This window comes from Protopterus annectens, chromosome 6.part0 (assembly GCF_019279795.1).
Source record: "Protopterus annectens isolate FY-2018-M chromosome 6.part0, PAN1.0, whole genome shotgun sequence".
Classification (NCBI taxonomy): Eukaryota; Metazoa; Chordata; order Ceratodontiformes; family Protopteridae; genus Protopterus; species Protopterus annectens.
Window position 1 is genome coordinate 629,213,277 of NC_056737.1, and position 23,883 is coordinate 629,237,159.

Consider the following 23,883-nt stretch of genomic DNA (forward strand, 5'->3'; position numbering starts at 1 on the left):
TTAAAATATCAAAAGTCACTACAGCGAAACAAAACCATCGACAGTTGAAAACATCGACAGTACATGTATCACGAAGTAAGCTAACATGGGTCCTGCAAGGGAAGTAAAGGATATGATATGATACTGTACCCATACTACTTCCCTTGCAGGACCCATGTTAGCGCTGTACTTTCGCATACATGTACTGTCGATGTTTTCAACTGTCGATGGTTTTGTTTCGCTGTAGTGACTTTCGATATTTTAATATGTCGTTGGTTTGACATGAACCCATATATATATATATATATATATATATATGTATATATATATACATATACATATATATATATATATATATATATATATATATATATATATATATAAAACACACTTTAAACCATTTTAATTTGGCTTTCTGGACCTAGCACAATCAGTAAACAAAGTATTTTGTTTTTTAAGGCTTTACCAGGCCAAAGTGTACCCAACCATCAAAAACCAAAACTACCTACTTGATGCAACACAACCTGTCAAAAATACATGACGCAAATCATGTGATACCTCACAAAGCCAAAACACTGTGCAAAGATCATGAAGAAAATTTCAGGCTTGAAAATGAGGTAACATTTAAGCCATTTGAGTGGCACACCAGGTTTGATTAAAGGAAGAAAAGGTAATGACAAAAAATGAACTTTTAGACGGAGTTTTCCCTTTCAACATTCTCTCCAAACAATACCGCTCAATATATTTTCTTACTTGTTTTACCAAACATTACCACTCTACAATACAGGCAATAGCTCATGTAGTAAGACTTGTCATCTCTTGACATCTCTATAAACCACACATACATGTAGTCATGGATGGTTCTACAGCTCTGCAGTGTAAAAAATGCTCTGATAAAAACTACAAAAGAACCCCTAAACTGGAATACAACGCAATAAAGGCACATGCATCCTCAACTTATAAAGCAAGCATCAAGACATAAAAAAAAAATATTGGGGCATTACCAAGCAGAGAACATACATTTCTGTTCAGCCATCATCATCACATGCAGTCCTTTTTAAAAGTAAAGTAAAACTCTATTTATGGGAGCCATACGACTTTCAGTGACTCAGACCCAGAGTAAAAAGAATATATGACCCCCACCTAGTAATTTCAATGACTGCGTGAACAGGGAGACATGAAAAATTTCTTTCACTGATCAATGTTGATAATTTAAATAATTCTGTTGTTCTTCTCTGCCACTGTGATTATTTTAGTTACAAAACATCAGTTTCTCTCTTTACTGTGCTAAATTGATGTTCTTCTTGGTCATGTGGTTTGGAGAAGGAGTGAAAATAATGGGAAGGACCTGTTAATACTGCACTGTTGTTGTCGGCGTTATGTAACCTAATCTTGTGACTACCACAAACAACTCTTATCATCCATGTCGCCCCACAACAAAATGGAAAAGGGCCTTGATTGAAGCCACTGTGATCCATATTTCCTTTGTGAGGATGGGCTCTAGATTAGCCACCTGGGTAGGGATTGGTCAATTTTGACTTATTCATCTGGTGGTGGCGGGAAAAAGTCAGTTGTCTCAGTACATGAGGGGTACATACAGAACATGTGCTGGCTTCTGTGGAGATCAAAAGTATTTGGACTTTGGCCTGTCAAGAAGTGTGAACACAATGCATCCAGAATAGTTCGTTTAAAGCAATCATCTCTTTCCTGATACTGCTGGCCTTATTACAGCAGTACATCTTCTAGCCAGGCAAACAGATTCTTGTAACTGCCTAGGATGATGGCCATTAGTACCCTGCTCTTTTCCTACAATGTCCAAGAAGAAAAGATGAGGTTTGTGTTCATAGGTACAAGGCTATTGATGTTTGCAAATCTTTAGAAACCTAGCCTTACAAGTCCCTTAGTTATTTTTACCCCTTATAATTTTGCATACAAATAACCCAAAGATGGGCTGAACAAGGATATGTTGGAATATTCATGTTTCTCCTGCCCATGAGGGACAAAGGTGGATTTGCAGTTACCCATCCATTTGCCCAATTTATGTTTGAACAGCATTAAGACAAGTAATTTGCTTTATGTGGAGTAGAAGGCTGTTTCACAGAAGGTGAGCTCATTTTCTGTGATACAAACCTCTCCTCTAACATATTCTATTTATTTTGCAAAAGAGATTAAGATCCCTTGAGCAGATGTTTAGGATACTATTGGACTTATGAATATGTAACAAGTTTGACAGAAAAAAAGTCTGCTGAAATTATGCACACAAGGCAGAGGCTGCCTAGCAGGAGCATGTATGACACTGAAAACAGAAAAAAGACTTTGATGTGGTCTACATAGTTTTTACAATTTAGGCCCTTGACATTTTTAGGGAAAATTGTGACAAGTGTTTGGACAAGTACATAAGAAGGGGGCATTATACACAGTGATCAGCCTAATGCGTGCAAATTACAGTGGAATAATTATATCTCTGTATCTGTATGCAACGCCTTCAGATACAAGCTGTGCAAGGAAAAGGACTTCCTTACAACAGCGGATACATGGTGATCAATGGACACCTCATTATTGATATAGATTCCCACATCACTAACAGGATCAATTTTCAGGGATGTGCTGTCAATGTGGCAGTTACAAATGCAACTGAGCTTGCCAAAGGATAAGATAAGAACTTTATTAGCATTTAGTTTTAGTTCATGGTTTTGTCTTCAGCTCTTTGTTTGGGGCAGGCTCACTTGGAGGAACTTGACGTCCTCCAGGGGAGCTTATGACTGCACCAAGTTTGCAGTCATCTGCAAACTTGGTCAGCCATAAACACTTAACATTAGCTTTGACCTTTGAGAAGAAAATACCAAAGAAGGGTGGCCCAAATACTGAACCTCAGGTTACACTACTAGTGACAGGTCATTTAGAAGAGCTAAAGCCACCCATCCTAATTTTCTAGGTTCAGTTTATAAGACAATTTGCTACCCAATGAATTACATAGGGATTGACAGCTTCAATGGGAGAATTCATCTACAATGCCAGAGTATGACATGGTGCCGAATGCCTTTGCAAAGACTAGACGTGGTGTGCCATTGTTTTGCTTTTAACCACTGCATCAGTAACTTTTTCGAAGAAGTTGACCAACTCAAGTAATCAGGACCTGCTTTTGACAAATCAGAACTGGGTTGAGTTGAGTCTATAATCTAAATCCTTACATATTAAATTCATAATGATCCTTTCCATAGCTTTACAGATCAGACTAGTCAGTATTATGGAACTATGATTAACCAGGTCCACTGAAGCCCCACCTTTGTGCATGGGAATGAGTGTTGCTGTCCTCGACTCCTTTGGCATGAAGCCTGTTTTGAGGCTAATGTTGAACAGCTTCTGCAGGATCAGCCAAGTTATGTATGGTGAAGCAATTCTTCAATAAACAGAGGGGAATCCCAAACAAGATGATATGGGGTGCTGTCCAAGATGGGATGATGGGAAAGTAATGGCCAGTCACTGAAGAATGTTGATGGTATACAGCAGGCAAGGGACAAAAAAACAGAAAAACAAAACCTTGCTGCCTTGGTCTTTGACAAGCATTCACGAAATACAGGACTCTGTGGCTGAGCACATAAAGCTTTTAATATGTAAATTCCATTTTTTTTTTGCTTAGTTTATGCTAAGATGACTGCACAGTTAACTTAGTACTGTGGTTTAAGTGTAAAATGACTCTGTTTCAGATATAGTCTAAATAAATTTCATCACTTCCCATCATCTTACTACAGACTAATATTTGCATTCTGTATACATTCTTACTGCATTTCTTCCTGTGTCCAGTTCAACTGCTGCAGCTTTTGGAATGAGCAGTTTTCCTCTTTTAAAATGGTTATTTCTTGCTTCAGTGCGGCATTTTCTGCTGCGAGTTTCTCTACTTCACATCTTCAGTGACCAAATAAGGCAAAAAAGAAAATAAAAACAAAAGCACATTTGTTGATTCTTGGCAACCCTTTTTTCACTCTGCAGAAATCTATTGCTAAATTATAAGTTGTAAAAATATAAGTGTGGTTTATGAGAAAGTAAGCACAACTTCTGATACCCAAGAGCTGTGCTTTACAACAAAGGCAAATCAGTACATTATTTAAAGCTTTCATTGAATTTAATGTGTTAAAAGTATTGATTAACTAAGTAATGTACTGTGGTTCACCAAAAGCTAAATCTAAAATTAAAATATTAATTAAATATTCATGAATGCTTTTGCGCAATACAGCAGTAAGTAAGAAGTTTAACATTTACCACTGTAAAAACTTGAAATACTGCAGCTTAATCATTTGGAAGCATAAAACTAAATCCAGTTATTAAATTTGAAATTAACAGTAGATATGAAATACTGTGCTAAACAATAACTTCCACTTACTAAAAAACATTGCTGTGGACTGTGATCCTAGGAATTCAGTTAAAAAAAGTGGCCTAATGCTGTTAAATGTTAGAAAAAATGTCCACTTTGCACATGGACTGTGAGGGCTCCTTATGACCAGCAGAATGGATCTATTCCTACTGCCGAACATCCCTGAGAGTCTTTCAGAGAGCCAATACAGGCCTTACAGTTTATCAGGGGTACCACCATTCCCCAGAAAAAATGATTACCAGTATAACCACAGCTTAGTCATCAGTTTCTTCCACCACATGACCTGACTGACCATTAAGACACTGATCTATAGTAACAAAGAAATTAAACCCAGTCACTTGTACTTGCCATAGTTTTGTAGAAAAAAAAAATGCCTTCTGAGATCAGATGCTAAGATGTTAAAATCAGAAGTCTGTTTTAAGACTTATTTCTTTAATGAGCAGCTCTCCAAAGAGCCACAATGAGCCACTGGTAGTATAATCAAAAGTACTGTCTCAGCTGAGCACAACAATTTGTCGCATATGGTATACAATGCGGTACCCAATTCCCCCCATAGGATTCATTAAGCATATTACCTAGTTCAAGTGGAACACCAGTTGCTTACTCTTACTTACCACTCAACATCAGGTAACCTTTCATAGAAAAAAATCTTGTTTTATGAATACATGCACATTTCAAACAAAACTTAAAAGTTACACTTGGTAGTATTATTAGTAAAGTAGGCAATTAGTTGAGCAGAGCTGCACTGCTTCAAGTACTGCAAACTTAACTATTTCATTTAATTTCCTAGGAAATGCATTATATTGTGTTTTTTTTGCTGCAAATTATGTTACTTTGTATAGGAACTTGTCTTAGAGCCTGTATGGCATACATGGGTCAATAAACCAGACTGAATACAAGAAAGTTGAAAGAAGTCTAGCAAGCCAGGTCTATGAAGTGTGAGCTGTTGGCAATAGATGACTGAGAATATCAGCCAGAGTTCTGAAGAGAGACTCCAAACTTTAGCAATACACTTTGTGGTGTGTAAAGTGAAGTTAAAATTGGAAGGCGTATGAAACTGCGGTGGTGGTGCTGCGGTAGCGTTGTCGCCTCACAGTAAGACGTCCTGTTTGATTCTCAGCTAAAGCATCTTCTGTGTGGAGACATGCATGAATGGGCGTACCTTCGTTGAAGGTTGTGTGTCAGAGCTGGCAAATCAGTACGTAAAAATCTACTGCCAATCATTAGCGGACCGGAGTTCCGCTGTGGCGACCCCTAACGGGAAAAGCCGAAAGATACAACAACAACAAATACCCATTAGTTACTTTGGAGGAAGGGTGGAATTTACCACAAAAGGCATTCTAGAAGTTTAATGTTGGCATAAACTGAAGTGAGCTGAAGAAAACACTGACACTCTCTCCACTGACAATCCAAGAAGTCTGTACCTCTCCAGTTTCAGCCACCTGCACAGACATCTGCTAGGGTTGCCATTTGACAATGCCCCTAATTTACTGCACTGATCCCACTGTCATTTTGTGTGGCTGATGATCTGTTAGTGCAACAATGGCTTCTAACTAAGGGCCAGTGTCATCATTTTACACCTCCCCTAATTTATAGCTCGATTCCTCTGGAACACTCCCCTCACTCTAACTTCTTAAAAAATGGTTCTCCTGTCTTACAGAAGACTCAAAACCAGATACAAATACTAAAGACCCTCCACTACCTTCCCCATGCACTCTACTTTTCTACTTTAAACACATTAAAGTTTAGGATACTAAACCCCTAGTTAACAGGGTGAGATAAACAGAATCTCTGGTTTACATATACTGCAAAGATTTCATTACTATCCCTCTTCCATATAACTTAAAACCTACCAGCCAGAATCTTATACACAATATCTGGAAATCAGTCTTAATTAAACAATTACAGAAACAGTCAAGACCAAGCAATACTTCTACTTTCACCTGCTGTTCATTCTACCTACATTATATAAAAGTGTAGATGAAAATGATATACCCACTATGCACACACAGCTTCTTAAATGCAATCTTCGCTTGGTCAATGTATTACAATAGTACTTTGCATACTGAGGAAATCCAGCTTAATATGAACAAGAATAAAAATCACAAACTAAAGAGAAAAACATTTTAATGAGTGCTTTAGTCTAAAATCATACAAACGTCATTAGATTACATCAAATATTTAATTCAACCCATTTATTAAATGATCAAACGAGTGACTATATAACACTAATCAAAGCTAATTAAAATAATTAAAACCACAAAACATGCATTTCAAACCCTTTGCTGCTCTCTGGTGGCCAGTGAAACACATGCACCTAAATTAACTACCAGTTCTTACTGAACTGTACTAAAATAAAAAAATACACTACTGTTAAAACTTAAATTTTTCTCAAAAATTCTTTGAAATATGGCCCCATCAGATTTCAGATGTTTTAATTTTAATATACTAGTCAGATTTATATGCTCACTTAAACATGGGCTCGTACCTCTCAAATGTCCAGATTTTCCTATAATGCCCAGATTTTTGCCTCATATTTTCAATCAATTTTCATAAAATCGTGGCTTTCTGGCAAATTAGTGGTAAAACAGTAAATACTGAAGTCAGAAAACAATGACATACATTTGAACTTCAGACTTCATAGCTTTGAGAAAATTCATGCTCATGCATCATAAAAGTACTCAATTGTATTTATTACTGCTTGGTGTAACTCATTCTAAGCCTTTTGGTTTAAACACTTGGGCTTCGGACCAGTTGTTTTGCACTGAGAGGGTTTGTGGTCTGCACTGTAGTGGCAGAACAGGTAGCTTACATCCTTCTAGGTTGGGAACTGCTGATTGAGGGCTCAGTGTCTGTTATTCTAAAAGTGTATTAAGTCTGGTTTAAGCACTTTGGCTTTCAGGCCAGTTATTTTACATTAAGAGGGTTCGTGGTCTGCACTCTTGTGGGAGGACAGGCTGGACTCTGCCCTTCTGAGCTGGGAATTTCTGGTTAAAGGCTTATAGTGCATGCATATCTGAACTGCTTCTTACTGAAGTTGGTGTGCCTTGTTTGCTGTGGCATAGACTGGATTCGGGCCTGCTGGATCTAGCTTTGTTTGTGTAACTTGAGCACTAATCCAGGCATTCTCTAAAGTATTCAATTGTATTTATTACTGCTTGGTAGTAACTTGATTAAAGTGTAGCTATCATTCTAAGTCTTTTGGATTAAGCACTTGGGCTTCAGACCAGTTGTTTTACATTAGGAAGGTTTGTGGCATGCACTGTGGTGGCAGGACAGGTAGCTTTCATCCTTCTAAGTTGGGAACTGCTGATTGAGAGCCCAGTGTCTGTTATTCTTAAAGTGTATTAGTTCTGGTTTAAGCACTTGGACTTCAGACCAGTTATTTTACATTAAGAAGGTTCATGGTCTGCACTCTTGTGGGAGAAGAGGCTGGACTCTGCCCTTCTGAGCTGGGAATTTCCGGTTAAAGGTTTATAGTGCCTGAATATTTGAACTGTATCTTACTGAAATTGGTACACCTTGTTTGCTGTAGCATAGACTAGATCCAGGCCTGCTAAATCTAGCTTTGTTTATATGCTTATTGTTTGTTTGCTTGTTATTTCCCTGGAACGCTAATTCCACCTAATACGCGGCTTCTCAGCGCTTCTGTGGATCACTAGTGATATCTGCATTGCTTACTGTACTTATTTCCTTGTTTCACTTGAAAGAAAGTTACTGTTTGTCGTTTTTGCATATAAGTTACCTGTAACACATTGCACTTAAGTTACCTGGCACTTGCTCACTAAAGCAATTATATAAGTCAACACTAAAAATTAAAAGCACTACACCCTCACTCCCCACTGGCCCTTGTTTTCAATTATAAAGGAATTCCCAATATTATTCTAGCATGTCCAAAGGTCAGTTGTCCATCTCCTCTCCGGTCCAGCTGGTGAATCTGGGAATCTTGAGGCAATGTTACAACTGCCTCATGTACACAGACAACCCTCTCCTCCTCCCAACAAATTCCAACACATGTGAGAGATGCAACCATATAGCCAAACTGGAGGCTAAGCTCTCTCAACTCAGTACTGGCATAACCAGTCAGGAGGAGAAGGAAACCACACTCACTACAATTCCAGTCTCACATAGACCTACCACGACAGCAAACCAAACACATAATCATACAAAAACATACTTGGAGGCTCTAAATAAAGATCTGCCTAAGCAGCAGAGACCTCCTAAGCAGACACCCAAGCAACCGCTACCCCAAAACAAAACACGTGCAAAACATATCTCACAAAGCCAGTGTGCCGAACAGTCACAGCCCTTAAGACTAAACAACACACCTGATACACTTGTAATAGGTGACTATCGTCAGGCACACTGACGTCCCACTCACCAGGCTGAACAAGGAGAGGGTCACGGTGAGCAGCCTGTCGGGCGCTAGGATCCGCCACATAACACAAGCACTCAGGTCACTCCAAGGCAAGTACAAATATGACTCAGTCATTGTCCATGCTGGTGTGAATGACCTGAGACATACCACCCTGGACTACATGAAAAGAGACATAGAGGAGCTCTCTGAGCATGTAGCCCAGGCCGGTATGACCCTGACCTTGAGTAGCATCTTACCCTCACCAAGAATGATGCCACAATATGAAGACAAGATGATCAATTTCAACAACTGGCTTAAGCACTGGTGTCATTCAAAGGGGATCCAATGCCTGTCAGCTTGGGATGATATGCTCGACAAGCCACGATGCTTCGCTAGGGACGGCTTGCACCTGTCACCCCTGGGCTTTTGGATATTGGCAAAGGCTCTTGCTACCCCCATAGTGCCTTTTTTAGGCAAGGCTCAAAAGACAAACCCACCTCCATAGGTATCACAAGGGATAAGAAACTAAGAGTAATGCTACTCAACGCCAGACGTCTAAACCTCAAGATGCACGCACTCGAAACTCTCCTTAGCATGGAGAACATCGATATCTGTGCAGTAACAGAAACCTGGTTCAGGGCTCCCAAGAGCACCCCAGCACTACCAGGTTATACCTCATACCATGCTTTTCGCCCAAAACTTGGACCGAACCACAAAAGGAGGGGAGTATCGATATTCATCAAAGATACCCACACCTCCAGGTTGGTGGCAAAGCACGAAGCATCAGAGACTATCCATGTGCAACTAACAGTGGGTAAAACTGCCTTCCAGTTTATAGCCTGCTACAGACCACCCTCCCAAACCCAGGAACCCCACTCGGCCTTCCTGAGAACACTGGAAAATATGAAGGTCTCTCCAAACACCATTATATTGGGCGACTTCAACTACCCAAACATAGACTGGGAGCATTACTCTAGCTCCAACACCCTAGCCCAAAGGTTCCTAGAATTTATAAATTCAAATGCTATGGAATAACTTGTTACCACTCCCACAAGAGGGGAAAACATACTGGACCTGATCATCACCAACATGGGGACTCTATGCTCCAGACCAGAAGTGTATCTCTCACTGGTAAGATCAGACCATAAACTAATCTCACTGGATATTCACATCCCGACCCCACCCCCTGCCCAGAAAACCACAGTGAAAACTTCTCTAAAGCAAATTTCACACTCCTCAAAACTGAGGTGGAATCCTTCAAAGCCCCCGGGCCTGTGGAAAATACGGCCCAGACCACAGAATCCTTTATAAACGTATTCTATGAACACCTTCAGGAATGCATGGATCATGCGATCCCAAATAAAACCAAGACCCAATCCTCCAAAGGCAGACATCCTGTCTGGTGGACCCCAGCCATAAACAAACTATACAATAGAAGGAGGAAGCTACTAAATGATAGAGCAAAATCCCAAAAAGGGAAGGCATCACTGATCAGTATTAGCAAAAAACTACAGGCACTCATAAAATTGTCTAAGGCCAGCTTTGACAGACAAATTGCACAGGACACTAAGGATAATCACAAGGCTTTCTTTAGTTATGTTAGGAACCTGGATGGTAATTCCCAGATATGCTCAGAATTAGTCCAAAATGACAAAAAATACACCGAAACCACAGACATTGCCAACATCCTAGCAGACAAGTTCAGCGCAAACTTCTCCCCCCCTCCCCACCAAAAGGGCAAATATCTATCCCAGCAGAGTGCTGCCCCCCTGACATCTCAGATGCTCAGGTAAGAGCCGCCCTCTCCAAAGTAAAAAACACAGTATCAATGGGACCAGACAGTGTCCCGGGCTGCGTCCTACATGAACTCCAAGAAGAGCTAAACCCAAACATGAAACTACTGTTCAATCTCAGCCTTACTACAGGATATGTGCCCAAAGAGTGGCGTACAGCAACAGTGGTCCCTCTCCATAAAGGTGGTGCTTCAACGGATCCTGGAAACTATTGCCCCATAAGCCTGACTAGCTTGGTCTGCAAAGCTATGGAAAGGATCATCATGGTCCTCATAAATAAAGATATTGGGGACCTACAGACACTGGATCCTACCCAGTTTGGCTTTGTTAAGGGCAGATCCTGCCTCTTAAACCTGGCTGATATCTTTGAAACAGTCACCAAGGCCATTGACGAGGGGAAGGTGGTTCACACAGCCTACCTGGACCTCGCAAAAGCCTTCAATACAATACCCCACTCTGGCATTATAGATAAGCTCACCAGCTTAAATATAAACCCCTATGTCACTAGATGGATTGCAAACTGGCTCAAGGACAGAACCCACATGGTTAGAATTGCTGGAGCCATGTCAGACACCAAACCAGTTACAAGTGGTGTCCCACAAGGCTCAGTCCTGGGACCTCTCTTGTTCGGTATATATTTCTCGGAGGTACAGGCCAACACGGAAGGACTGTGGCTGACCAAGTTCGCAGATGACTGCAAACTGGGCGCCATAATCAACTCTCCAGCCGACACAAGCATCCTCTAAAAGGGCCTCATAGAAACAGACAACTGGTGCCAGAGCCATGGCCTCAAGCTAAATGCCAAAAAGTGTATAGTCATCCCCTTTGGCAAAACAAAGTGCCCACAAATTACCACATAGGTGGTAATCCATTAAGTACAGAAGAAGTAATTAGGGACCTGGGGACCCAAGTTGATAGCAATCTCTCATTTGACAACCACGTGGCCAAAGTGGTTAGAAAAACATTTTATATAGCCCACCTAATCATGAAGGGATTCACATCTAGATCAGGGGAGGTCATTGTGCCTCTTTACTCATCCCTCATCAGGCCCATAATTGAGTACAATGCCCCTTTTGGGATGTACCTTACCAGACACCTGCAACAACTGGAAAGACCCCAAAAGTACCTCACCAAGAGGATCAAAGGGCTCAAACAGATGCCATATGCTGCCCGGTTAAAGAAACTCCAGCTCTACTCAGTGGCATACCGCCTGTTCAGAGGCGATCTGTGCCTGATGTATAAAGCCATGTCCAACCCGGAATTAATGGACATGCTGCACCTCAGAAAATCCAAATCCCATCGAGCTACACGCCGAGACTTGAACCTCAGCACTGAAATAAATAGGACATGCTGGAGGGACAGATTCATAACCCAGAGGCTCCCTTCACTCTGGAATAAAATCCCAGTCCAGGTTAGGCAGAGTCCCTCATTGACTCTCTTCAAGAGGAATCTTGATGAGTGGATGGGAGATCGTAGGTTTACCCCGGGTATCACTTCTGTGTCACTGTTAGACAGAGGCACAGTATACTAACCTCGAAAAAGGGCATAGCAAAATAAACTTAAAATGGGTAGCGAAAGCCAAACACATTCTGGCTAGGCTTATAAATGCCCTAGTGCAGATAGCCTAGTATGAACCTATGAACCTATACCCTGTTTCTAAGTCTGTAGGAGCAATATTTAAAAATTGTCCATATTTTTGGGTCTTTGTCCCACTTTTACTTATAGCATTGTGCAGACTTCTTGCTCTAAGAGGTTGAGAGTTATGTCCCCTATCAACTTGCAGCCTAAGACTAAGTGTGTGGTTTGAAGACCAAATTCCTCGCTATAATAGTGGTCTAGAAGACAAATGAAACTTTGAAGAACACTTCTTGTCCCAGGATTCTTGGAGTTTTCCAAGATCACTAAACATGTCTGAAGTGGGAAGGGAATGTTACACTAGCTACAGACATAGAATAGTTACATAATTGCATTCCACAACAGGAATAGATTAGATTATAAAACATTCTAGCAAAGCCAATACAGATATGTATATGCTGGTTCTTTACTGGATCTTTACTGGATCTTATTTTGGCTATTGTATTTTTTTTTGCTTTAATCAAAATTATAAATAAAAAAGGAGAGGTCATGGGGCTTCTAGGTCTCTCGTACTTGGCTAACCTGCATCTAGCATGGTCAAAACAAAATACTGTACAAGACTGAATAGTTTAACTATGGGAAACTTTATATGTTTTAGCGATGTTTTTATTGTTTTATTCAGAATGGCACTAATGAATATTCTGAAATTGTCAAAGTTCAGACAAACAATAGCACCGTTTTTGCTTTTTACAGGGACACTTGGCTACTAGACTTTAATACCTTGATGTAAACACTGTATTACAGCTTAGAAGTAATTCCTTTACTCCATGAATTTACAGAAAACCAAAGTAAGTGATAAATTACCTGCATCCCATCAGATGCTACCCCACTTTTACGAAAGGGATCTTTAAAAGCCAGCTTATCGGAATCTCTAGGCTATCATCTGATACATAAATGTGATTTCTTTTAAAGAATGAATATTGTAGTTAATGTGCTTAGGGAAAGGGGATACAACAGAAGTGCTACAGCAAAAATTGCCAAGTCCAACAGAGGAACTTGTTTGAGCAAATAGTGAAAAATGAAAGAGTATTACAGTGATGCATGCAAATGGTAAGATGTATAATTATGTTTTTACTGTTAATCCCTCTTCTGTTAGTGCTGAAAAACAAATACAGGGAATGTGTGTTTGTAATGGCTGCTTAATGTGAAGGTTTGTGAGCAGCAGTCCTAAAGTATATTTCACTAGTCAAGGTTTGTTACAGTGGGCACCTGGTAACTTTAAGAGTAATGCTTTGGCATTATATACAAAGGACCTTCAAGTGGCCATGTGTAGAATGCCAACAGAATTCAACTAGAATATATAAGCACGTATCCAATAAGAAATAAAAACAAGAACAGTGTACTTTAGTATTACATGCAAGAGTTAAGAAAAGTGTCTGACATCTCAGATGTGGTTACTGTGCACAGAGGTGGTGATTATAATAGAGACAATTCCAATGACTGCTTAGGCTGCAGGTTGATAGCAGACCAAATTTAAACAATCACATCAGTCTTAACAAGTATATTAAAATGTAAGACCTCAAACAATTTGAAGATATAACACTGTGTAGAATTTTTAAACTGAAACTGAACTTTTGGGTGATCCAATCAACTTTTTTATTAATGGATTTTTTTTTTATTTTGGCACATTCTACAATAAATAATAATGAATTAAGGGGACATATATTTCATTGTACCCACAAATTCATGAGAAACAAGTTCATAAAGAAAAGCAAGTGCTGATATCAGGACCATATTTATGCCTCTCAAAAGCCTGGGGGGTGGGGGGGGGGGGCAAAGCTACCTGACTTTGCTGAAGTTCCACAATAACACAAACTTTACTGGCATAATCAATAACCAGAAGCGAGAGAGCAACAGATGGGAGAAGGAGTGCAGGAGACCCTTTTCAGCCAGGGTATGAATAGATACTACAGGAGATGTTTGACCAAACATACACCTCACCACAACAGCTCCAAGATGGTAGCATGAATCCCTCCTCTTAATGCAGAAGGCATAACTTTAATTTTAACCACGAGTGCAGTTAAGCCTAAATTAGCCAATTCCCTGATGGACTTTGCTAACTCAAAAAATGGATTCTTGAAATAAAAAGACCTAAAAGGATCTGGCTTCACTGTAAAGCTAGGAGGAGAAAATGAAGAAGACCCTTTCTTCTTAACTTTAGAACCAAAATAAATAAAAACTGAAGAGTGAGGGTATTGCTGAAATGTTGCTGAAAGTACAGTTGTGTACACTTACCATAAATGTAGATGTTCGAGTGTATTCACTGTTGCAGTCATCACACTTGGGTTATCCTGTCAGGGGTACCCCTCAGTCGGCCTGAATACCAGAGGCTTAGTATTTATGAGTCAGTTGCTGTCGCTCCAGGACTGACATCAGGTCGTCAGTGGTATAAAATCAGGCAGCCGGCGCTGCCAGGAGCCACCAAATTTGGAGCTAGGTTATGGTGGAAGAACACCACCAGTAGAAAGTAAATACCAAAAATTCCCTGTAAGGAGAGAGAGAGAGAGAGAGAGAAAAGGGGGGTGGAGGGTGGGAAACCAGGACTGCAACAGTGAATACACTCAAACATCTACATTTATGGTAAGTGTACACAACTGTACTATGTTCTTCATGTTTCACTGTTGCAGTCATCACACACAGGTTGATTCCCAAAGCTGAAGAAAAGGGTGGAGGCAGTCAAGAAGACTGGGGGCTGGCTAGGATGCCCTGCAAGACTGCGGTGGCAAAGCCTGCCCTGGATTTGGAGAAGATAGGCAGGTGGTAATGCTTGGTGAAGGTATGAACTGAAGTCAATGCTGCAGCCTTCAGGATTGTCCCTGGTGGGGACCATTCTGAGAAAAGCTGCAGAGGTGGAGGTTGCCCTGGTGGAATGCGTCCTGACCCCCTTTGGGGGCGGTTTCCCATGCTGTTTGTAGCAGAAATGGATGCAGTGTGCTATCCATTTGGAGACTGTTTGTTTGGATATGGCCTTGCCCTCTGCCCCTGCTGTGAAGCTGACTAGCAAGTGGTCAGTTTTTCTAAAAGATTTGGTCCTATCCAGGCAGAATCTGACCTGTATGTGCACATCTAGAGAGTGCAGAATCCTTTCCCCCTTGTTTTGTGGGTTAGGGAAAAAGGTGGACAAATGAATGGATTGGTTGAGATCCACACTGGACACTACTTTAGGCAAGAAGGATGGGCTACTCCTGAAGGAGACCCTGTCAGCATGGAAAATGATGAAGGGCTCCACAGCCATGAGTGCTTGTAGCTCTGAAACTCTTCTAGCTGAAGTGATGGCCAGAAGCAAGGCTGTTTTCCAAGAGAGGAATTTTAACTCTGTTAACGCTGCAGGCTCACAGGGGGTAGGGTGAGCTTTTCCAACACAAAGTTAAGGTTCCAAGCTGGGGTAGAAGCTCTTCTGAGTGGCCTTAAGTTGTTAGCCCCTCCTAGGAACTGTCGATGAGAGGGTGTGAGAAGAGAGGTGGCTCTGTGCTGTAATGAGCAGAGATGGCAGAGGCATGAATTTTAATAGAAGAGAAGGATAGACTCCTGTGTAGTAGGTCTGATAGATAATCCAGGATGAGAGGTAGGGAGGTTCTGTGCTGTCTTGGCTCCCTTATCCTGGATCCAGGTGCAAATACTTTTCCACTTGTCAGCATAGTATTTTCTAGTGCTGGGGTGTCTGGCCTCACGTATAACATCCAGGACATGTTTGCTTAGGCTGGCAGCTGGAGGAGATGTCAGGGAATAAGCCAGGCAGCCAGGTTCGGGGTCTGCAATTGTGGATGCATGAATTTTACATTCTTCTGGGTCAGGAGTGTTGGGATCTGAGGTAGGTGCCATTGTGGCATGGGTGGCAGGCTGCGCAGCAGTGGGTACCAGTGCTGGCGTGGCCAATCTGGGGCAATCAAGATTGCCCTTCATTTTTCCTCCCTTACTTTGACCAGTACCCTTGAAATGAGTGGTAGAGGGGGAAATGCATAGATCAAGAGGTTTACCCATTGGAAGGATAGAGCATCCACTTTCCAGGCCTTGCTGTGAGGTTCCCTGGTGCAGAACTTGCTGAGCTGATGATTGGAGTGGGAGGCAAAGAGGTCCACCTTCAGGGTGCCCCATTTCTTGGTTACAAGGTTGAAGGTTCAGTGGTCTAGCTGCCACTTGTGTGGGTCTAGCAGGTTTCTGCTCAAGTTGTGTGCCAGAGAGTTTAGGGAGCCTGGCAGGAATTGTGCTAGCAGGTGTATTTGCATGGCTGAGGCCGTGTGCCGAAGGGTCATGGCGAGCCTGCAGAGAGGATAAGAGCGAGTCCCTCCCTGGTTGTTGATATACCACATCACTGTGGTGTTGTCTGTTTTGATCACTAGAGGCCCTGGGGACAGTAGGGGTCCGAAAGCTGTCAGGGCATGCTGAACAGCTAGCATCTCTTTTCGGTTGATGTGCAGATGTATTTGATTTGGGCTCCAATGGCCCTGAATGCACCTGCTGTCCAGGTGTGCACCCCAGGCATAGTCTGATGCATCTGTTTTGAGGGTCTGGGTGGCATGGGGTTGAGAGAAGGGAAGTCCCTTGTTGTGGTTGCATGCTGCTGCCCACCGAAGAAAATCTTTCCTTAGACAGGGTATCATAGGTATGATAGCTTCCAGGTCTTGAGAGTGTTGACACCATAGGTTCATAGATTCATAGATTAGTACTAGGCTAACTGCCCTGATGGGACATTTTAAGCCTAGCCAATTACCCCATGTGAGAATCAAACCGCATACCTTGTGTTTCTAAGGTAAGCACCTTAACCATTACGCCAAACACCCACCCTTTTTAGGTACCACTGTAGTTTCCTCATATGCAGTCTGGCATATGGAATGAGTAGAATGCAGGAGGCCATGAACCCTAAAGCTTGCAGGATTTTCCTTGTGGATAACTGGGTTCTGGTGGCTAGTTGAGAGAAGTAGCCCATCAGGTAGGCTTGTTTTTCTGGAATAAGAAATGCCATCTGGGATGCTGTGTCCAGGCTTGCTCCCAGGAATACAATTTTATGTGTGGGGACTAGTTTTGATTTCTTTTCATTGATAGTATACCCCAGGGAGGTCAGTAGGTCCTTTACAAAGGTCAGGTGCTGTAACAGCTTTTCCTGTCTGCCTGAATCAGGCTATTGTCTAAGTAGGGGTAAATTTGAATATTTCTTTGTCTGCAAAGAGCAATGGCTGGAGCCAGGCATTTTGTGAAAACTCTGGGAGCAGTGGATAAGCCAAAGGGAAGTGCAGAGAACTGAAAGTGCATAGATCCTGCCCTGAAACGTAGATATTTCCTGCAAGATTCCCCGATTCGGATGTGTAGGTAAGGCCTCTTTTAGGTCTAGGGTGGCTAACCAAGCATCCTTGGAAAGCATACGAAGAAGCTGCTGGAGGGTGAGCATTTTGAATTTTGGTATCACCAGAAAGGTGTTTAGAATGGATAGATCGAGGATTGGGCACCAGCTGCCCTCTTTTCTGGGTACCAGGAAAAGTCTGGAATAGAAACTTTGGCCTATCTGGTCTGCAGGAACATGCTGTATTGCCCTCATGGAGAGCAGGAAATGGACTTTTTTTTGGCCTCTGCCCACTGGTTTGGAAGAAGATCTGGGAACCTTTTTGGGGTTGGCAGTGTGTGGAAATAAAATCTGTATCCCTGGGACACTACGTTGAGGACCCATTGGTCATTGGTAATAGAGGCCCAGCTGTTTGCATGGAAGAAGAGTTTTCCTCCTAGGGGCACAAGCATGTGGGCAGAGGTAAGGGGTGGAGGTGTGAAGTCATTGTGAGTTTTTACCATAAGGTGGTGGCTTAGCACTCCCTGTTTCTGAAGAGGAGGAACTCCATTGCTTAGATCTCTGCATTCCCTGGGACTGCTGTCTGGGGGGGTCTGCTTCCCTTGAGTCTTGGCTGAGCTGGCCTGGAGGGGGCCGGAAAGGACCAGTGCTTGGAGGGGCAATGCCTACTGAACCTCAGAGGTTGGATATGTAAAAAGTCTAACTGTCTGCATAGATTTAGCTTTTTCTTCCATCTTTTTTAAGACCTCTTCTGTCTTGGTGCCAAACAAATTGTCTTTGTTCAATGGTGCGTCCAATAATTTTGATTTGACATGGTCTGGCAATGTCTGTTCCTTAAGCCAAGCATGCCTTCTAAGGACAGAACTAGTGACTGCTGCCCTGCAAGATGCTTCTAGGGCGTCAAAGCCACATTGCAAGGTGTGCTTAGTAACTTGGCTTGCAGAATGCATAAGCTCTTGTAATTCTTTATTTTCTGCACAAGCAATAAAGGAAGACATTTTTTGTTTGAGGAGCTCCATGGTATGCTGCTGATATTTCAGCATGTGCAACTGACAATTTAGTGCTCTAATAGAAAGAGCTGCAGAGGTGTATACTTTTTTACCCCATCTGTCTAAAGCTTGGGAATCCCTGTCTGAGGGGGTGGGATTCTTAGCACAGGTTGCTTTAATTCCTTTAGCTCCTTGGGAGATGACCTCTGGGTCAGCAGTAGGAATTTGTGAGAGTCAGGGACTCTGTAGTACCCATCAGGTTTCCTGGAAGCAAGAGGAAGGGTGTCAGGAGCCAAACTGGATTCCATGAAACATCATCCACAACATCCAGGACAGGAGGAATGGCTAAAGGTCTGTGCTGTGGTAAATTTAAACATTTCCTGAGTCTCTTTTTTGACTGGGGATAGTCCTAACATTCTCATTGGAAATGCTCCCTTAAAGTATGTAGGGTTTCACCAAATGAAAAATTGTCTGGAGGAGAGGCAGAAGGATTGGATTCCTCTGCATCAGAATCCTCATAAGTAGAGAGGGGTTGCATGTCTTCATATTCAGAAACCTCAGAGTCATCGGACTCCTGTTCGGATAAAACTACTGGGGACAAGTCTCTTTCTTTTGGAAGTGTTGGCCTGGCTTCCCCTAATAAGCATAATAAGGTCTTCCGCCACTTTAAGCATTTGAGATTAAGGCATGGAGGCAGGTGCCTGAGCTTGAGTCATCATTTTTTTAAGGTGTAGTTCGTACCCTGGGCATTAAGAAACTTGGTAGTTTTAGTAAAAACTGAAGACGCGAAAGAAGTCATTGATTTGTGTTGAGTATCGGTAGTGCAAAGAACTTCCTCGGAAGCCAGTGTATGCTCAGCGGCTCCGGACCCATTCAAGGTAGAGACATCCTTAGGATCCTTAGTCGAAGAAGAGTCTCGCAGCATACCAGACTCTGAACGGGTCTTGGTAGCGGCCTGCGAATCCACAGAAGTGGGCATCAGGGGCTGCGAAATGGACTCACTGAGGACCAGAAAACTGACGACTAGCTTAACGGCAGCGTCATCGGCAGTTTTGGACCTGTGTGGTCTCTGTCTTTATCCTTACATTTTTTTCGGAAGATCAGTAGTCTGATGGCTTAGCCATATCGGAATATGAGGACTGAGAGCGAAAATATTTAGCTACAATAACGGCCCGACGACATATAGTTCTGGCATTGAAAAAAGCAGAAAAGCGACAGCAAGGGACATCGTGGTCTGGGAGTAAACAGGTGACGCTGTAAGAATAGAAGTCTCAGTAAGTTATTTGCTTTCCACAGGCGAGACAATTGTTAACTTTTTCTGACATTTAGAGCAAGAAAAAAGGATCCCCAATGGCGTACTTAGCTTTAGAAGACTTCAATTTCAATTCGGAAACGAAAATTCAGGTAGAGGCTGACTGGCATTTGTGTGAACTGCTTCTGCTTCAGGCTCTTCAGCAAGAAAGACTGATGTAATGGCGTCGGCTGCCTGATTTTATACCACTGACAACCTGATGTCAGTTCTGGAGCGACAGCAACTGACGCGGAAATACTAAGCCTCTGGTATTCGGGCCGACTGAGGGCCACCCCTGACAGGATAACCCAAGTGTGATAACTGCAACAGTGAAACATGAAGAACATCATCAAGGTCCAAAAAAAGGCATGGAGCTACTTCCAAGGTTTCTACAAAGCTGCTTCATTAAAGTTTTCACAATTATCACAAGGTTCTGAATTATGTTTTAAATGTAAGCAATGTAGACATTTACTGTAGCTGTTGGCATGAGTGACTGACTTGCTGCACTCATTTATTTGAAGTGCAAGTTGCAATGACAAAATGAGCACTGAAGCTCAACTTCAAAAGGAGAAAAAGGAAAATGGTGGAAATTCATCATCAGTCCCAGAAGGAAGGAAGAGAAAGAACCTCCCACATATGAAGAAGAGGGGATGCTTTTCATATCAGATGAGAAAAATGGGGTGGGGGGACAGAGAGAGACAGACAGAGATGCAGGGTATAATGGAAAGGTGAAGTGCAGAATCAGCCTTGAAAAAGTATACCTGCTAAGCTAGGCAAGTGCTGAATGCAAAGTCCTGAAGATTAACAAAGACTGAATTCTCCTTAGGTAGAAAATTTTTACTAATTTACATTTTAGTGTCCCTCTTGTATGGGTTGAACTCACTCTGGCATCTGTTTGAGTAACATTTCCTTAAAACACCTGTAGTGCAAGTCTGGGAAGTGAGATCATACTGGCAGGCAGAAAAACAGAAAAAAATATACTTTATAGCATATCTGACTCTAAATCAGTGGAAACTTCAAGTAAATATATAAAATAAAGGGGCGCTGAGGTGAAGCATTACACATGGGTGCTTATCCCCACCCTCATTTCTGGATAGCTCCAAAATGTTTTCAGGCTAACCCAGCTGTTCATTTTACATAACAGCAGTTTAGTCTTGAGAAAATATTGGGGAAGCATTCTTTAGGTTATTCACTACAAGAAAATATTCTGTCAAAATGACTCTAACAAGGCTAAGCATTGCTGATATTCCTTCTAATCCTAAATCTGCGGTATTGAAATTTTAATGTGTTCATTCCTAAGAAAATCCCTGACATCAAAATTGCTATCTATACATACATTACATACATATATATTTAGAACGATGTTGCATATAATGTATAATACATATAAACACATATAGTGAGCCCTGACCAAATATGCATGCAGGATAATGCCATTTATCTTTAATGCTTACCAAACTGCATGCAGTTAATAAATGCCACTTTGCAAATTAAAAAAAAATCTAGAAGATAATCTACAGAAAGAAATTTCAAGTACTGCAACCTATGTATTGCACAGAAAAAAGATAAAAAATATCATCAGAATGGAAAGAACACAGTGCAGGGGACAGGAGGTGGAAGGTAGCAGTCCTTTACCAATTCAGAAGGTTCTACCCGCCAGAAACATGCAGTTAAGCGGTCATCTGGACAAAACTATTAAAAATAAATAAATTATTGCTGACAGTGTGTCCTTCCAACAAAATTCTTAGTAAGCCTTCTTTTAAACGAAAGCTTTTTTTTTTAAAGTTCCTCTAATGTCAAAGGTCAATGCCCTAAGTTGGCAGGAAACAAATATGGCCTGCTTCCCTAAAAATGACTTTAAGAAATGTGAAGCACACAAGTCAGTATGTAGTAAACATGCACTATGCTGCATGTAAGATGCAGTGAGAATCATTCTGTAACTAGAAATGTAAATTTTTACATTAAGGAAGGTGAGACGCACGCTGGTTAAACCATGGAAGAGCAGCTGCAGAATTCCTCCTGCTCTAAGAATGAGAAAAGGGAGGGGACTAAAAAAGATGCATCATTGGGGTGCAGCAGCTCAACTTTGCTTAAAACATTACAGGCCATCACTGCTGCTCCACAATTGCTGGGTTAGTGCAGGATTGATATGCATGTGCAGCACTGCCACTTAAAGCAGTCCAGATAAGCAAGCAAACACAGAACCACCCACAGGCCACATTCAAATGTTAATAAACTACAAGAACAGCCTAGCAAGGTTATCAGCAACTTGTTAAGAATGTAAAAAATGTTAACTTTGCAAGTGTAGCAAGAAGAAAAACAGGAGATGAAACGACTGTGTGGCAACAGCCAAGAAGTGACAGGATCCCAGCTTTACCTTTGTAATCCAATTTTCTTTTGTAAGAGGATGCACTTTTCCTGCAGATTATGAACTGTCAATACTAGTTCATGGTTCTTCTTTTCTAGCTCTATGAACTGATCCTGCTGGTTAGAAACAGACAGCAACTGTTTCTTTAACTCATAATTCAGTTTTTGCAGTTTCTTATTTTCTGTTTTGACTTCTGCTGCTACTTTATCACATCTGTCACACTCTTGCTGTAAGTTTTTGAGTACCGCAATACTGTCCTCAACTTCAGTCTTTTGTGCATTACCTACCTCAATGGTAGAGACTGGTTCACTTTGATACTGCTGAATAAACTCCTGAACACTCCCTTCTAATTTCTCCACTTTGTCATGTAACTTTGTGATTTCATTATTTAGCTCAATGTTTTCTTTCTTGCACTGTTCATATTTTGTCTTGAAATATAGTTTTTCCTGTGCGTCAGCACGTAGTGCTTGACATTGGTCAATCAGTCGATCATTTTCCATTTGAAGTTTTTCTTCCCAAGTTAGGCCACTTGAGAAAGACGCATCACAATGTACTTGTGGATGTCTTTTGAGATCGGTTATCTTTTCTTGTAGACGAATTAAATGAGCACGAAGATTATGGTTTTCTTGTTCAGCATTGTTATGAGCTTCCTGTAGCTTTGGAAGCTTTCTGAGAGCTGCTTCAAGTTCCCTTATTTTCTTCTGAAGCTCAAATATTGAATAGGTGGTCTGTTTTTTGTCTGAGGCTTCATGGTGTCCAAGTTCTTCTTCAGGGGCTTCACTTTGTTCTTGTTTATGCTCTGTACCTTCGTCAAGCAAAGTAGAATTTACACCAACAAGCACATTTTCCTGTACCTGTTCTGTGTGTGTTTGTGCTGTATTGTGACTCAACTCCTGTGTCTGCTGCAACGGCCTTAATAACTTAGATGTCCTCATCTTATTCTCCTCTACAACCTGTAGATTCAGTAGTCCTGTATTTGGAAGCGTCACCTCCTCTAGTCTCCTCCTCTCTTCTTGCAACTGGAAAATCTTGCTCTCCAAGTCTTTATTTTTCCCTTTTGCCTCTTCAAGCATACTCTGCAATTCGTGAAGCGTAAGATTTTCTCTCTCTAATTCTGTTATGCACTTTTGTAAGCTGGAAATCTCAACTCTTTCTTTGTCCACTGCTGTATTAGCAACAGATATCTCCAGTGTCTTAGTTCCATAGGCAAGCAGCTTAGCTTTCATATCATTTAGTTTTTCATTCTGGTCAAGGAAAATATTTTTAACAATTTCAACATAACTGTCATACTCGCAAGGATCATTAACTGAAGAAAAATCAAAATGCAGTCCAGGTACTCTTGCCAGGTCAACTAAGTTTTCCTGAAGCCGAGATAAACAAATAGAAAGACTGTAGTTGTCACCTTCTGCTTTTCTAAAGGATTCCTGTAGCCTAGGTAGGTCCTCAAGAGCTACTTCAAATTCTCTCATTCTACGCTGAAGCTCAGATATAAGAGGGCAAGTATTACTCATTCCACCTGAAGTCATAGGATTAACTTCTGCATTTTCAGAGGTTGTACCATCATTTTCTTCCAGTGATGCAGTCTCTGACGTTTTTATTGTAATCTCATTTTTGGTGTTTCCATTTGCTTCTCTTTTTCTTTCCTTGCTATGCAGCAAGTCCTGCATCTGTTGCTTTAGTCCAGATAATTCAGATGACAGATCATCTTTTTCCTCTACAACTTGCTGATACAGTGACTGTAGGTCTGAAAGCATCTCCTTCTCTGCCTCCAAGTCCTTTATAGATCCCTGTAGCAGTCCAACCTTTCTCTCAAAGTCTTCT

General features: G+C 41.4%; 1 protein-coding gene across 1 annotated transcript in view; it reads right to left on the reverse strand.

Moving 5' to 3' along the window:
• NIN (ninein) overlaps window positions 1–23,883 on the reverse strand; it is a gene marked incomplete in the record, with an annotated part of 1,258,852 nt that overhangs the window by 388,997 nt on the left and 845,972 nt on the right. The window contains 2 exon segments of the mRNA XM_044074306.1: window positions 3,763–3,885; window positions 22,072–23,883. Of these exon segments, the coding sequence (XP_043930241.1) occupies window positions 3,763–3,885; window positions 22,072–23,883 (1,935 nt within the window).